This window comes from Myotis nattereri, assembly GCF_964212035.1.
Source record: "Myotis nattereri genome assembly, chromosome: 5".
Lineage (NCBI taxonomy): Eukaryota > Metazoa > Chordata > Mammalia > Chiroptera > Vespertilionidae > Myotis > Myotis nattereri.
The window spans coordinates 82,831,715-82,847,632 of record NC_138080.1 but is presented as its reverse complement, the minus strand read 5'-3'; the positions used below and the strand labels follow the sequence as shown (position 1 = coordinate 82,847,632).

Below are 15,918 nucleotides of genomic sequence, written 5' to 3'. Positions count from 1 at the left end.
TATACTAAAATTGGAACGATACAGAGAAGATTAACATGGCCCCAGCGCAAGGATGACACGCAAATTCGTGAAGCGTTCCGTGGTTTAAAAAAAAAAAGTTTGAAGTACTGCCTGGCCTGTGTGGCTAAGTTGGTTGGAGCATCCCCCGTGCATCAAAAGGTTTCAGGTCAAAGCGGGCTCGATCCCCAGCAGCCGAATCTATGATTCTCTCTCATCATTGATGTTTCTATCTCTTCACTTCCATTCCTCTCTGAAATCAATAGAAATATATTTTTCAAATCATTTTTTTAAAAGAAAGGGTGTGTGGAGCCTCAGAAAGCTGTGTGGGGGCTGAAGGGCAGACCCTAAAGGTGACTGGGGCATTCTGGCCCGCAAGGCCCCACGCTCACCTCTCAGCTCACACCCACTCGCCGGTGTCGTTTAGTTTCCCCTGGTCTTGGATGCACCTGTCTTTTCTTCTGGGACTGGTTCCTTTCTGGCTCCAGGCATCTTTCTTACCTCAGCGCACTCTGGCTTTTCCAGTTCAGTGGGAAGTGAGAGAAGGTCTGGGACCAGCCCTGTTTCCCTCGTCAGACAAACTGCACCCAGGCATCCAGTGACTCAGTTTCCCTGGTCGCCATTCTTCACCCTTTGAGCCTGGGACTGGCGATCTGCATATGTAAATGATTAATTAGAAATAATTACGGGCTGAGTCAGCGGCTCCACTAGAAATAGAACCCAGGCGTCTTGACTCAGAAACCTGGGGTTCCCCCTACCGCCCAGCGGACGCGGCGTCCACCCAGCGGCCCGGACCCTTTTGGGGTATTGGAAGCTGTAACAGAGGTTTATTCCTCCGCGGCCCCCTAGCGTCTCGCCGCCCTCCGCGCAGCTGGACCAGACGTGGGCGGGGTGGGGGCGGGGCCTTGCCGGGCCCGGGGCGGGGCTTCGGGGTGGGCGGGGCTTCCTGGAGTTCCGGAGTCGAGTCGCTGCCGGGGCTGGAACGGAGATGCAGCCGCCCTCCCGAAAAGTGAGCTTGGCCTGGGACGGGGGCTCTCGGCGGGCTGGGGTTGTGGTGGGATCCAGGGGGCACCCGACTCGCGGTGGGGGACGAGTAGTAGGAAGGGGTCCGAGCCCGACCCAGAAGTAACCGAGGAAGCAGCCCGGCCCCTCCCCGGCCCCGCCTCCTCACCGCTGCCCGCGCGGAGTGTTTTTCAGGCCCCCGCGTCAGGGGTCTTCTTCTTTTTCTTACCCCCGAAGGTGAAGCCGGCCCAGGAGGTGAAGCTTCGCTTCCTGGAGCAGCTGAGCATCCTTCAGGCTCGGCAGCAGCGGGAGGCGGATCTGCTGGAGGACATCAGGTAGACGCTGTGCCCCTCCGCGTAACCCCATCTTCCCGGTCGCGCTCCGCCTCTTCTCCGACGTACTTGGGGCTGGGGGGTAGGGTGGGGGAGAAGCTGGCGTGAAGAGCTCGCCAAACTTAGCCCATTCACAGCCCTCACCCTAGGCCTGCCTCTCCAGATACCAGATTCCTCCCACCCCAATACATGCATAAACGCACAGGGACCCTCCCTCAACCCTCTTGATTTCACATCACTCCCCCCCCCCCCCCCCAAAAAAAAACCTCTTAGGACAGAAACCCCCTCCCTCTTCCAGACCTGTTGGAAGGCTGGCAGACAGTGTACCCAGGCCCCCATCAGTCCTCACCTGCAAGTCCACAGATGGTTCTCCGAGGGTGGGGAGGATCCTGCTGAGGCTCTGAGCAATGAGATGAGGTTGACCTGTGTTCCAGCTGCCTGCGGTGATCTCAAGGACTCTCTGTAGTCTCATTGCCTCCTGGTGCACACTCTAGGCCTGGCTCCCGTCTTCCTCCTGCCCTGGCTGAGCAAAGGATTAGGGGTAGAAGAAAAGGACCAAATAGTAACATCCCCTTCCCTCCCCCCTCTACCCCCCATCTCCACAGATCCTACAGCAAGCAGAGGGCAGCCATTGAACGGGAGTATGGGCAGGTATGGGACTCCTTTCCCTCTAAACCTACTCTTTTGTTCTAGCCTCCTTTACACCTCCACACATACTCCTGTTCTGGTCACGAGCAAATGCCTAGAGTCAGGCAGATTTCTATCAAATCCCTTTTGTGCTATTTATTAGATGTTGGACTACCCTGGTAGTAGTGTTCAAGTTACATAACCTTTCTTGGCCTCAATTTCTTTCTCTGTAAAATGGGAATAACAATCATTGTTCCTTCATGTAGGGTTGTTGTAAGGGTGGAATAAGTTAGTGCCTGTAAAACACAAAGTGAGAGGCCCATAATATACATCTGGTGAGTGGCATTATTATATTCTCATCCCATATTCTCCCAGTTGGGGGGAGTCTTGGAAAGGGAACTGGGTCTGATGACTTTTCCACCAGGCACTCCAGAAACTGGCTGGGCCATTCCTGAAGAGGGAAGGGTACCGGAGCGGAGAGATAGACAGCAGGTGGGTCCCACGGAGGGGGAGGACAAGGGGACCAAGAAGGGATGAGGGCTCAACCCCAGGAACCTGTGGGGATGAAGGCCCAGTGAGGGAGGAGGGCATGTGAGCTGACACAGCAGCGGGAGAGGAGCTGACCCAGCAAGGACACTGTCGGTGGGGGTGGAGGGCATGAGTGATCCTTGTGGCTGAGCTAATGGGCTGATCGATTGAGGGCTCCCAGACAAGGGGGAGGGGAAAGCACTCTGTCTCCCATGGTGTTGGGGGTGGGTGTCTTGTGAAGCTTTGTAGTGCGCCCCTCCTCAACACAGACCTTCTCTGGGGAGAGGCAGGATGGTGTTTGGTGCCTGGCGCTGTCTGCTGGATGCCACCGTGGCTGGGGGCCAAGCCCGGCTCCAGGCGTCGGACCGATACCGTGACCTGGCAGGGGGCACAGGGCGGAGTGCCAAGGAGCAGTTGCTGAGGAAGGTATGGCTCAGTAGACGGGGGTGAAGGAAGGGCTGGCTCAGGGCTGTAGGTGATCTGGGTCAGGACTCTGTGTGTCCATTCCCCTAGGGGGCAGAGAACCTCCAGAGGGCACAGGCCGAGGTGCTGCAATCTGTCCGGGAGCTGAGCCGAAGTCAGAAGCTGTATGGGCAGCGGGAACGTGTGTGGGCATTGGCACAGGAGAAGGCGGCTGATGTCCAAGCCAGGTGGGGTCATAGGGAGTTAGTAGCCTGGGGTGGGGGTGAAGGAGTGGCCTAATCTTAACTCTTCTCTCTTTCCTGCATAGGCTGAACCGAAGTGACCATGGGCTCTTCCACACCCGGACCAGTCTCCAGAAACTCAGCACCAAGGTTCGGAGATGCAGGCGCACATTGGGGCAGGGAAGGGGTGGGTAGAGTAGACAAGTGGTTTGCAACCCAGGGGCAGAAGTGTGAGAGACTGGGATGCATTCAGGCTTCCCTATTTCCTCGGTGGGTGACCTTGGTTAACTTGATTTCTTTGAGCTCATTTTCTTCATCTATAAAATGAAAATAGTGCCTTTATTTTTCATTCTTTTAATATGCATTTATTGAGGACTTCTGTATACTAAGCACTGTTCTAAACACTGGGATTCAGTGGAGAACACTACCAATGGAGTTCCTGCCCTCATAGCCTGGTCAGGAGAAACAGATAGTAAAAAAAACAAAAAACAAATAATCACATTAAGTGAAAATAAAACAAGGTGCTATGATAAAGGATAACAAGGGGCTGTAATTTAGAGGGACAGCCTCTCTGAACAGGTGGCCTGAGTGTCAAGAAGGAGCCAGCCATGCAAAGATCATGAAAAGGCCAGGGGATGAACATTCCAGGGAGAGGAAATGGTGCAAAGGCTCAGAGGCAGGAATAACTTTGTAGGCTCCAGGAACTCAGAGACAGCCAGTGTGGCCAGAGCACTGTGAGCGCAGGGACAGACACTGAAAGAGGTCAGGGAGGTTGCAGGGGCCAGCTCCTGTTGGACCTGGTAGACCACGGTAAAGAGCAGCTGGGATTTTATTTCAAACTAAAGGCCGGTGCACAAAATTCATGCATGGCAGGGGGTCCCTCAGCCCGGCCTGCACCCTCTCCAATCTGGGATCCCTCAGGGGATGTCCGACTGCTAGCGGGATCAGGCCTAAACTGGCAGTCGGACACCCCTCTCACAATCCAGGACTGCTGGCTCCTAACTGCTTGCCTGATCGCCCCTAACCACCTCTGTCTGCTGGCCTAATGCTCCTAATGGCTCCCCTCTGGCCTGGTTGCCCCTTAACTGCCCTCCCCTGCCGGCCTGATAGCCCCCTAACTGCCTTCCCCTGCCGGCCTGATAGCCCCCTAAATGCTCTCCCCTGCTGGCCTGATTGCCCCTAACCACCTCTGTCTCGGCCCCTGCTACCGTGGCTTTGTCCAGAAGGACGTCCGGAAGATGTCTGGTCTAATTAGCATATTACCCTTTTATTAGTGTAGATGTACACAGATGCCCCTGGAGGATGTGTAAATTTTCAAGTATAGTGTCAAGCATCTCAGTAATGTTAGAATCTATTCTGGAGCTGGTTGGCCTTGGAAGGACCCTAAGGGTTCAGGGTTCATGTTGACATCCTGTTTTCCCCTCCTAGCTCTCCACACAATCGGCCCAGTACTCCCAGCAGCTGAAAGTGGCCCGCAATGAGTACCTGCTCAACTTGGTGTCCACCAATGCCCACCTTGAACACTACTACCAGGAGGAACTGCCTGCGCTGCTCAAGGCCAGTGCTAGCCTAGACCCCCCTGCCTCTCAGTGGGAAAGCGGGGGGTGGGGGGATGGGGGGGTGAGGGGGGGAGAGGACTTTCCCTGCTTCCCACCAGCAGCAAGCTGGGTGGTGTTAGGGACCTAGCCTGCGTAGAGTCGGTAGAAAATACATAGTTGGGTTCTGGTTCTGCCTCTGACTGGTTGCATGACATTGTACAGGACACTCAACCCCTCTGAACCCCAGTTTCTTCATCAGGAATAAGCCCTGCTCTGCCTCCTTTTAAGACTAATGGGGCTCAAGGGAGAAAATGGATGTGAAAATGCTTTTTAAATGGTTAAGTACTCTGCACACTAGGGCTTATTATTAGAAGCAATTAATAGTGTCTCATTCCTTTCCTCTTTCCCATACCTCATGCCCATCACCCATCCAAACCTGGACAGAGAGCCTGCTTTGTGGTAAAGGCCTGGGGGAAGGGTGGTGTCAGTATCTTGGGGTTCTTTCCAGGCCCTGGTCAGCGAGCTGTCGGAACATTTGAGGGACCCCCTGACCTCATTGAGCCGCACAGAGCTGGAAGCAGCAGAGACGGCCCTGGACCACGCCCGCCGTGGAGCACAGGCAGCCTCCCAGGTGCGGCTGTGCCCTGTACGAGCTCCCCAGAGATGCTCTTTACTCTCTCTCCGAAACAGGCCACCCGCTGCGTGTCTACTCCCTTTCTTCTCACCTTGTCCTTGCTTCCAAGAGGGGACAGGCTTGGAGAGGGAGCCAGTTCATGACTGACTGACTTCTTCCAACCCCCAGGTAAGCTGGGAGCAGGATCTGAAGCTCTTTCTTCAAGACCCCGAGGTATTTTCCCCCATACCGCCTCAGAAGTTTCAGCCCGCAGGGAATGACCAGGTGAGACCTCCCTGAGGGTTGGAACCAGGCCAGGTGTAAAGGGGACTGTAGTTTAGGCCTATCCCCATTATCCTTCTGATGATATTAACTTAGTAAACTTAAACCGTGGAGAGGGGTTTCAGACTCCAGTTCGCCTCCCTCCCACCAGGCACAAACTAACACACCTAATTCCACCTTTCTGTCTCTTCACTGCGCTATCCTCTTCATTCTACATCTGTCCCTCAACTTGGATCCCATTTCTGGAACTCTCTGTGTCTGTGTTCACATGAACGCACACCTGTGTCCACGGTCATAGGTGTGTACCCCACCTCCTTGTCCCTGTCCCTGGAGGTCAGGACAGAGAGCAGTAAAAAGGAGGGAACGGGAGGGAAGGGGAGTAGAGAAGGAGCAGCAGCAGGTCCTCCCCACAGCCCTCGCCCCCCCCGCCCCCCCCCCGATTCAGGTATGTGCCTTGGAGCTGGAGGGGGTTACTGGAGGTGTGGCTGGGGAGAGTGACCTGGAGAAAGAGGTTCAGCACTGGACGAGTCGAGCTGCCCGAGACTACAAGATCCGGAACCACGGGCTTCGGGTGAGGAGGGGGGTGCAGGTGTCACGGGTGGACAAGGATATCTGAGAGATGGGGATCCTGGGGTCACTAGGGATGTCCTAGTGCAGGCAGGAGGGGAGGGAGAGGTATTTTAAGCCAACAGTGTGGCCAAGTAGTTAAGAGCACAGCTTTTGGAGCAAGACCCACCTGGGTTCAAATCCTGCTCTGTTGCTTCCAGGTTATGTAACCCTGACTAAGGGAGTGACTTAACCTCTCTGCACCTGTTTCCTCATTAAAGCAGGACTATACTAGCACCCACCCCATAGGGAAGATCAAATGATATAACGCAGGGGTCCTCAAACTTTTTAAACAGGGGGCCAGTTCACTGTCCCTCAGACCATTGGAGGGCCGGACTATAGTTTAAAACAAAGCTATGAACAAATTCCTAGGCACACTGCACATATCTTATTTTGAAGTAAAAAAGCAAAACGGGAACAAATACAATATTTGTATTTGCATGTGGCCCGCGGGCCGTAGTTTGAGGACCCCTGATATAATGCATGTGAAGCCACTAGCAAAGTGCCAGGTCCATAGGCAGTTGTGTCCCATAGTATCTCCATCACCCTGTCCTCTGCTTCCCATCCAGGTGCTGCAGCGGCTGGAGCAGAGGCGGCAGCAGGCTCCAGAGCGGGAGGCTCTGAGCATAGAGCAACGGCTGCATGAAGTAAGGCAGAGCGTCCTGCGGGCACAGGTGAGACACCTGGGGGTTAGGGTCCTGAGATTCTACCTCCTCAGCCAACAGCCTCCTCCTCTCCTCTGTCTGATGGCGGGAGGAGGTAGGCAGGAGGTAGAGGGTGGACACATTTGGGGAGGTGAGTAGAGCCCAGCCACAGACTTGACCCCCCCTCCCCATGCCAGGTGAGCCAGGTGAAGGGGGCTGCCCGGCTGGCCCTGCTGCAGGAGGCTGGCCTGGATGTACAGCACTGGCTGAAGCCAGCCATGACCCAGGCCCAGGACGAGGTGGAGCAGGAGCAGCGGCTCAGCGAGGCGAGGCTCTCCCAGAGGGACCTCTCTCCCACGGTGAGTTCCTTCTGCTCACACCCACCCATGAGGGTAAAAGTCCCTAGTGGAGGGCAGGCCCCAAAAAATCGGAATCACAACAGTACCTAAATCAAAGGGTTGTTCTGAGGCTTAAATGAAATCACTTAAATATAATTTTCACATAGTTTATAGCATAGAGTCCTCGACAAACTTATACTGAGTATAGGATGGTGGTTATGAGCCGAGGTGCTGGGGAAAGATCGTAAGTGATTCGTCACTTATGAGCTGTGTGATCTTGGAAAGTGACTTAACCTTTCTGAGCTCAGTTTTCTCATAAGTAAAATGAGGTTAATAGTTATACAAAGTAACAGTGGGTTATGATGAAGTTAAATAAGATCTGTATTAGCACTGTGCCTGGCACATAGTAAGCGCCCAGGACTCTAGCTCTGCAGTCACCGTCAGTCTTACCCTGCCCTGTGGTGATTTTTCTTGCGACATCTGGTGAACGGATGGGTGGTGCTTCCTTGGAGGAGGATGGAGGAGAGGGAGATACAGTGGGTGCTTGAGAGTGACAGTGACGTCTGTTCTCTGTTCCCCTCCCTCCAGGCTGAGGATGCTGAGCTCTCTGACTTTGAGGATTGTGAGGAGACTGGAGAGCTCTTTGAGGAGCCTGTCCCCCCAGCCCTGGCCACCAGACCCTTCCCCTGCCCCGCACATGTGGTGTTTGGCTATCAGATGTGAATTGGGGGGTGGGGACCTCAGATGGGCAGGGATGGGGGACAGCCAAGTCGTAAATCCTTCCTTGTGGGGCCAAGGCAGGACATGAGGATGAGCTGACTATCACAGAAGGCGAGTGGCTGGAGGTCCTAGAGGAGGGAGATGCCGACGAATGGGTCAAGGTGGGTATGGACCCTGGGCTCTGACCTTGGGAGTTGGGGACAGTGGGAGGGACTTCCCTGTGGCCCACAAGGACTCAGCCAGGCAGAGCTAGAAGCCTGAGTGGAGGAGGGTCAGGGCCGTGGATATTATCTGTTCTCATTGCTGGGTGAGCAGGCTCGGAACCAGCACAGCGAAGTCGGCTTTGTTCCTGAGCGCTATCTCAACTTTCCCGACCTCTCCTTCCCTGAGAGCAGCCACGACAGTAGCATGCCCTTAGGGGCAGAGCCCACAGGTAAGCAAGGAGAATTCTGGGTCAAAGGATGCTGGGTATGGAGAAGAGTTACTGAGTGGTTGTGACCCTAAGGTGTCATGGTCCTGGGCACCACCACGACCTCCACCCCTCACCACCTCTCCCGGGTTTCTGCAGCATTTCTGGCTCGTGCCCTGTACAGCTACACGGGACAGAGCGCAGAGGAGCTGAGCTTCCCTGAGGGGGCACTCATCCGCCTGCTGCCCCGGGCCCAGGATGGAGTGGATGACGGCTTCTGGAGGGGAGAATTTGGGGGCCATGTTGGGGTCTTCCCCTCCCTGCTGGTGGAGGAGCTGCTTGGTCCCCTAGGGCCTTCTGAGTCTTCAGACCCTGAACAGGTGAGGCACCCTGAGTTGACCCTCCTATTCCATTGAGGCCCCATGTTCATCTTAATGCTCCCTCCCCTCTCCAGGTTGACCTCCCATAGTGGCTTGGGCCTCCCCATCTCCTCTGGCTGGGCTGAGAAAAGGGAAACCAAGGCAGTCTTCCTAAGAGTTTGGTGGTGCTACTTTAGTGCTAGATAGATCTGAGTTCTGATGCCTATTCATTACCTTGGGCAGTTGTTTGACCTCGCTGAGCTTCTTTCTTTACGTGTCAAAAGGGAATAATACCTACTTCAGCAGGCTAACTATCCCAACTATGGATAATGGCGGTAAAGCCCTTAGCACGGAGGCCCACAGGAGGTGCTTTAAAATACAGTACTTGCCCTAGCTCAGTGGTTCTCAACCTTCTGGCCCTTTAAATACAGTTCCTCATGTTGTGATCCCCAACCATAAAATTATTTTCGTTGCTACTTCATATCTGTAATGTTGCTACTGTTATGAATTGTAATGTAAATATCTGATATGCAGGATGGCCTTAGGCGACCCCTGTGAAAGGGTCTTTTGACCACCAAAGGGGTCGCGACCCACAGATTGAGAACTGCTGCAGCTGGTTTGGCTCAGTGGATAGAGCATTGGCCTGCAGACCAAAGGGTCCTGGGTTTGATTCCAGTCAAGGGCATGTATCTTGGTCGCAGGCTCCACCCCAGCCCGGGCCCTGGTCAGGGCGCCTGCAGGAGGCAACCAATCGATGTGTTTGTCTCACATCAATGTTTCTGTATTCCCTCTCCCACTCTCTCTAAAAGATCAATGGAAAAATATCCTCGGGTAAGGATTAACAAAAGTAAATTAAATTTAAAAAATAAAATACAGTACCTATTGTTTTAATGCAGCGGGAGGAGTATAGGAGTGGAAGTCAGGAGACCCTGGCTCTACTCAGGACTCTGCCAGTAACTGGTTCTCTGATTTTGGATAGATGGCTTAATCTGAGTCTTGCCCCTAATATAGGAATTGTAAAGATCCCTGTCTCATGGGGTGGTGGTGAGGAGTGAATGAATTGGTGCACATGGAGTGCTAGCAGAATGCCTGGGACATAGTGTCAGTACACATTGGCTATGGAAATGAGTATCAGCTACAACCCCCACCCAGATACAAGCATTTGGCACTCTTGGTATTGGGGAGTGATGGGACAGGAACCGAAGATGGGATGAGAGGACAAGCTGGTGAAACCTTCCCATGTGCCAGAAATAACTATGCCCCCTCATCCTCAGATGCTGCCATCCCCTTCTCCTCCCAGCTTCTCCCCTCCTGCACCCACCCCTGCCTTGGATGGGGCCCCTGCACCTGTCCTGTCTGGGGGTAAGTAGAGGGAACTAGGGGTTTTGGGAGGGGAAGAGGCTGGAAGGAGGAATCTTAGGATGCCTGGGTTACGCTGGGCTCTTCTCCTCGCCCTTGGGAACCTCTGCCATCAGGCTCATTGAAGCGTGATAGTGAGAAGAGCTTCGGCTGTGAGGCCAGGCCGAGTGTTCCCACTCCACTCCATGACTCCCTAGTGTGATTTGGGGTGAAATGTTTAACATGTCTGGGTCTTTACAGAGTGGAGTTGTTGTGAGTTAAAAAGATGTCCGTAGAGCCCTAGCTGGTTTGGCTCAGTGGATAGAGTGTCAGCCTGTGGACTGAAAGGTCCCGGGTTTGATTCCAGTCAAGGGCACATGCCTAGGTTGTGGGCTCAATCCCCAGTGGGGGGCATGCAGGAGGCAGCTGATTAATGATTCTCTCTTATCATTGATGATGTTTCTATCTCTCTCTCTCCCTTCCCTTCCTCTCTGAAATTAATAAAACCATTTTTTTAAAAAGTTGTCTGTAGAGTGTCCAGCATTGTGCCTGACACATAGCAAGCATGCAAGCCATGGCTTTGTTCTCATTCTTTTAAAAATTAGCCAGCTTCTTCTACAGCGTTTTCCCAATACACATCCTCTGCTCTTAAGTCTTTCTGAATGTTGCAGACACCTGGGTTTGTGTCATGATTTTCCTTCTTGAAGTGTTCACCTTTGCTAAAGCCTTCCGGTACTTACACTCTCTTCACAGAGCCTCCATCCATAGCTCACTTGGAATGATTCAGGACTCAATCATTCACTGTGCTTGTTGTGTTTCATTATTGGGTTCCAGGCAACCACTGGGGGTGGGGGTGCTATGGCTCCCACCTCCCCTTCTCTGAAAGCTTGTGCAAGGCTGATCATACAGTAGGTGCCCGTAAGTGTTGAGGATGGATAGACTGATGGACTCTATGGCCAAGTTGGTGACTATTTGTTAATTCAACAAGTATTTACATAGTGTCACTGTCTTAAGTGCTGACGATATAGCAGTGAATAAAACAGTCTGAAGACTGACTTGTGGTTCCTGTTTCCAGACCAAGACCTGGACTGTCCTGGACCCCTGGACATGATGGCGCCTCGACTCAGGCCGGTAAGAGCCTCTCCCTGGAGGAGACTGTGTAGAGAGGGGTCATTCCAACTTGTCCTGTTTGGTCTGTAGGGCTGAGGGAATGAACAGGGACATCCCCAAGAGGCCTCTGGAGCACTGACTGCGTGTTCCCTACAGATGCGTCCACCGCCTCCCCCACCAGCTAAAGCCCCAGATCCTGGTCGTCCAGATCCCCTCACCTGAAGCCAGGGGTACTACTGCCCCCCAGAGATGCTGCTGCTGCCCTGTCTCCGTGCTGTCAGAGACCACCCTTCAGTGATCCGGAGTGACACAGCCAGAAGCTGGAATCCCCCCCATTTCTGCTCTTATCTCCAGGGGTAGAAACTGCCCCTTTCCCAATTCTGGGTCTGGGACTCCTCCTTTCCCCCACATTGTCCATTCTCTTACTGTCTCTAGGGCTTGAACTACCCCTTTCTTTCTTTCCAGCTCTAAAGTGGTGAAATACCCTGAAATCTCTGGGGCTGGACCCCATCCCCCAAAGTCTTGGGTGGCTCTGGACAGTGTGTCTCTACCCTGGCTCTGTGACCCACCCCACTCCAGATGCCAGACCACAGGGCTTGGGGGCTGGGACGGGGCGGACCTGTCAGAAGGAGTTGGAGCCATTATGTGAAACAACTGTAATGGTCTGAGCAGATTTATTGACAGTGAATAAAGGGCAGGGGGCCTAAGGTGCTATTGCTTTAGGGGGCCTGATCCCAGTTGCCACACTCCAGCATATGGAGCGAGGTGATGGGGAACGTGGGTCAGGCAGCCTGTTGGCAGGCAAGGAAAGGGGACTGAGGGCCAGGGCCGGGGGTGGGGGTGGGTGCCTTTTCCCAGTGTCCTCCAGGCTGAGACCGATTAGGACCGGTCCCTCCGCTGGGGGCAGTGCTGTCCAGTGGAAAGGAGGGGCTTCATGGCCACCCAGCCCCTGGCTCTGCAACTGGTAGTTCCTCAGCAATGAAGGAGGAGGCTTGGGGAAGAGGAAGGATAATAGTGTTGCCTCCCAGTCAAGTTGTATTCCAGCTTTCCCCTGGAGGCTGTGGCACCTTCCCTGTTCCCTGGAGCGCATGCCGGCTCCCCACCACCAAACCAAAGACTATGTAGCAAAGGGAAAGCCTGCAGTCTACCTTGGGGGTACAGGCAGCCAGCCAATGGGCTTAAGGAATGTAAGGAGGGGGTGGGAGGATGAGATTATCTGACTTGAAGCCCAGGCACACGTACCTCACACACCTTTCGCTCCCCGTGCTGGAGACACCTGAGTGAGAGGAGGGGCCGACAGCAGGAGAATAGGGTGTGAGTCATACCAGTGCACCCCATCTCCAGAGTAAAGGGCAGTAAGAGCTCAGCCCACCACAGCCCTGGCCATGTCTTCATACCTGGTGATCTGATGTGTCCGGTTTGTTTGGCTGTCCATTGGCCTCTTGACTGGCCAGCCCTGGGCTTGGGCCTCTCCCTCCAGCTGCCAGCGGTGACTCTGCAGAGGCTCCAGGGTTCCCTCCAAGGGCACAAGGGACTAGGTTGCTGTCCCTGAGTCCATTCTGCACTGCGGGGCTGGCAAGGGCCTGGGGCTGTGGCCTCTCGGGGGGCAGGCTTTCCATGGCTGGCATCCCTGCCCTGGACTGCCCTTCCCCAGACCCTTGGCTGCCCCCTGGGTCCTGCCCCCCACCAGACCCCAAGCTCCTGTCTGTGGGGGAGCCATCATGATGCTCATGCAGTCCATAGCGCCTCTCAATGTGTGTCACCCGGAACCTGGGAGGGAAGGGAACACTGGGTCTTAGGATCACAACTCAGGGGCTGCTTGGCCCTCCCCCCTCCAACCAGGGATATCTTTGGTTTGATGGCCACTTCCCTCTAGCCTCGGGCAGCGGAGATGTCAGATTGTGGGGCATATTGTATAACCTACTCTTGCTGTAGGTCACAATCCAGGAGTAGAGAGGTGGGGCCCACCTTTGGAGTCAGGATCCCCCACCTCAATCTCCCCCCTGCGGCACTCTATCCCCACCTGCCCACAGAGAAAACGGTGGTCTCCCCAGGCCGGGCACGGCTCTTTCCTTCCTTGGAGCGTCCCTGACGGACAAGTGGGGGCCTCTTGTTGCGGCTGCAGTGGATGCAAGGGGCTGCAGAGCCCAGGTGCACTGTGTGATGATGGGAGGGGGCTCCATCCTGCAGGCTGGAAGTGGCATCCACGCTGGACAGTAGAGAGGAAGGGAGCAGGGGTGACATTGCCATTTCTCTTCCTGTTCTGTTTGTTCTGTTCTTTCGGCGTGCTCCTCAAGCCTCCAGATGCCCACTTTCCCCCAGGCCCCAACATTCTTTTCTGTCTTTATCCAATAAACTCAATATTAAGATGGTAGTGATCACGTGTTCTCCTTCCCAGAGCTGTTTTCTAAGAAGAGGGCAGTGCTTAACCCAAAGGAGTGGCACAAAGGGTGAATGGAAAGCTTGATGATACCCAGAAGGGAGGTATGATTGGAAGGACTTGAGATTTCTACATAAACGTCTTTCTTTCTATAGGTTAGCCAGCTTTGCCCTCCCCTGACCCCAAACATGCGAGGAGACTGGGAGAGGACTGTGCTGGAGGAGAGGGTACTCTCCAAGGCAAGCTAAGTCATGCTGGCCTTTGTTTCCAGCTCACCTGGACAGCTGCACTGTCCCTTCTCCTTCACTGTCCCCCAGCATCTCCTTCAAGGCCTCAGCATTGGCTGAGGGGAGAAGGAAAAGGAGGAGTCAGTGGAGGTGGAGGTGGAGGTCAGGGCAAGAGAAAGTCAGGGGGTGGGGGGTGGGGCGCTTACACCCACCTTCATTTTGGATGATACAGCGAACAATCCTCTCTACTGTGTCCTCATTCATGTCATCGTCGTCAGCTAAAGGAAGAAAAAGGTTGACAAGGAATTGGACGTGAGTCAGCTTTTGGGGGACATTACCAGGTGGCTCCTGTGGCTTATTGCTCAAGAAATAACCGTGTGCCTATTGGTCATCGTGCTGGGAATTAGCATTTCAGGGGCCAAGGCAGAAAAGATGAGAAGTCAATGGGAGCCCAAGATTACCACCAGTGGGCCCTACCCACCCATGCTGCCTTCTCTAGCCTTGCTTTCAGGGCGGTGTCACCCCACTTGCTGACCCAAGGAAGCATCACTAGGCCTTTTGAAGGCTTGGTTGGGACTTGACTGGGTCTGTTGGCCAGGAAGGCAGACAGAGGTGTGGGGACAAGGGTAAGGAAAAGTGACCGAGCCGGGTTCTAGGCTCCTCACTCACGGGGCTGGAGCTGGGTGTCATCAGGCTCCGAGGCCCTGGATGTGCGGCAGCGGTAACCCTTCTTCTTGAGCACGTGGCAGATCATGAAGCCCACGAGGCCCATGAGGAAGAAGACCAGCACAAGCAGGAAGAGCATGTACAGCCCATGTTGGGGTGGCTCCAGGTCAGGCTGTGGTTCCGCCATGAGGCCCTGGGGGGCGAGCGCGGGCCAGGGCGCCTCCCGGGGTTTGGGGGCTGCAGCTAGGGTTGGGGGAGGGATGGAAATGCCATCCTCAGGATCTGAAACAGGCAAGCCTCGGAGGTCCAGCCCCCCCCCCCCCCACCAGGGAGCTGTCCGGGCCTGGGGTGCTGGTCAGGGCCAGGGGTGCTGGTCAGGGCCAGGGGTGCCAGACCGCGGCTGCGCAAGCCCTCTCCCCTGCTCCCGCTTTCCCGACGCCCACAGCGTTCCCCTTTCCAGTTTGTCCTGCGCTCCCGTCCCTTCCAAGGACACTACAGAGCGAGATGGGACGGAATTCGCAGGCGGTCAGCGCAAGAATCGCGCCTGAGTCAGCGTCCGCACCTCCTCCGCCCCGGCCTGAGCCAGGCCTCTGCAGCCCCTCACTGATCTGTACTCCAGCACCCGCCCCCCTTTCGGTTCCTCCCATTCTGACCACCTGGCCCACCCAGTACCGGTGGTTTGGTTCTGGCTCCGGCTCCGGCTCCTGCTCGGGTTCCGGCTCCAGGGGCGTCCTAGTCCGGCTCAGGGCCCCCGACGCCCTCCCGGCTCTCATCCCTCTCTTCCTTCCCCTCCCCCCTTCGCCGCCTCACCGGCTCCGGGCTGCGGCTGCAGATACCGGTGCCGCGGCAGGCGGGGGGGAGGGAAGGATGGAGAGGGATGCCGCCTGGCTGGGAGCAGCGGCAGATTCCCGACAACTCCGGCCCCGGAAAGGGGAAGAGATGGGGTGCGCCGCCGCAGCCACCCTGGGTTCCCAAAAGCCTTCGCCCGACGCCGGCCCAGGACCAGGGGGCGGAGCGCAGGTGTGCGGGGCGGAGAGCGAGGGCCTTGCGCGCTTGTGAACGCAAATGTGGTGTGCGCGTGACTGCGCCGGCCCCCCCGGGGAGTGTGCGGCGCCGAGCCTGGGTCTGGGTGGGGTGGCGAGGCAGTCAGGCGAGCGTGTTCTCTAGTCTATCCCGCACGCCCGGCGCGGCTCCTGCCCCTAGATACCCCGGCCGGGTGGATAGCCAGGAATCTTCCCAGTGGCCGGGGGAAGCCGGCTTTCTGCACCCGAGAGGGGCGGTGTGGCCGGCTCTCCCGAGCCTTCTAGAGAGGTGACCACGGCCTGCACCCGGTTTAGGACAGGTGGCTGGACGGGATGTCTCGGCTTCTCGAGGATTTGCCCCCCCCCCCACCCCCCCGGCCTGGGAGGAAATGGCCCTGGCATCCTAGAATCGATGCCACCTGTCTTCTGCCCAAGCCCAGACGCTCACGCCCAGAACTAGCCGCAGGGGGCGTGGCTTGGGCGTGGCCTAGAGGAGGCGGGGCCTGGATTCCCGGTTCCGCAGAGGCCGGCGACGT

At 55.7% G+C, this 15,918-nt stretch overlaps 2 protein-coding genes across 2 annotated transcripts; one reads left to right on the top strand and one right to left on the bottom strand.

Moving 5' to 3' along the window:
* Window positions 1–985: 985 nt before the first annotated feature.
* Window positions 986–13,461, top strand: FCHSD1 (FCH and double SH3 domains 1; the record flags this gene model as incomplete). The annotated part of the gene is made up of 20 exons (XM_081092791.1): window positions 986–1,006; window positions 1,237–1,334; window positions 1,937–1,982; window positions 2,383–2,450; window positions 2,777–2,912; window positions 3,000–3,136; window positions 3,217–3,280; window positions 4,559–4,687; window positions 5,177–5,299; window positions 5,471–5,566; window positions 6,009–6,134; window positions 6,739–6,843; window positions 7,011–7,172; window positions 7,740–7,868; window positions 7,949–8,032; window positions 8,187–8,304; window positions 8,440–8,660; window positions 9,914–10,001; window positions 11,053–11,108; window positions 11,244–13,461. 20 exons carry the CDS (start codon window positions 986–988, stop codon window positions 11,307–11,309), a joined length of 2,073 nt encoding a protein of 690 aa, XP_080948917.1. The 3' UTR covers window positions 11,310–13,461.
* Window positions 11,745–15,813, bottom strand: RELL2 (RELT like 2). Its single transcript, XM_081092652.1, has 8 exons — window positions 15,033–15,813; window positions 14,364–14,603; window positions 13,907–13,972; window positions 13,744–13,810; window positions 13,111–13,296; window positions 12,485–12,857; window positions 12,330–12,363; window positions 11,745–12,078 (listed from the first exon to the last, which is right to left on the bottom strand). Exons 2-7 carry the CDS (start codon window positions 14,545–14,547, stop codon window positions 12,331–12,333), a joined length of 909 nt encoding a protein of 302 aa, XP_080948778.1. The 5' UTR covers window positions 14,548–14,603; window positions 15,033–15,813; the 3' UTR covers window positions 11,745–12,078; window position 12,330.
* Between the last annotated feature and the right edge of the window lie 105 nt (window positions 15,814–15,918).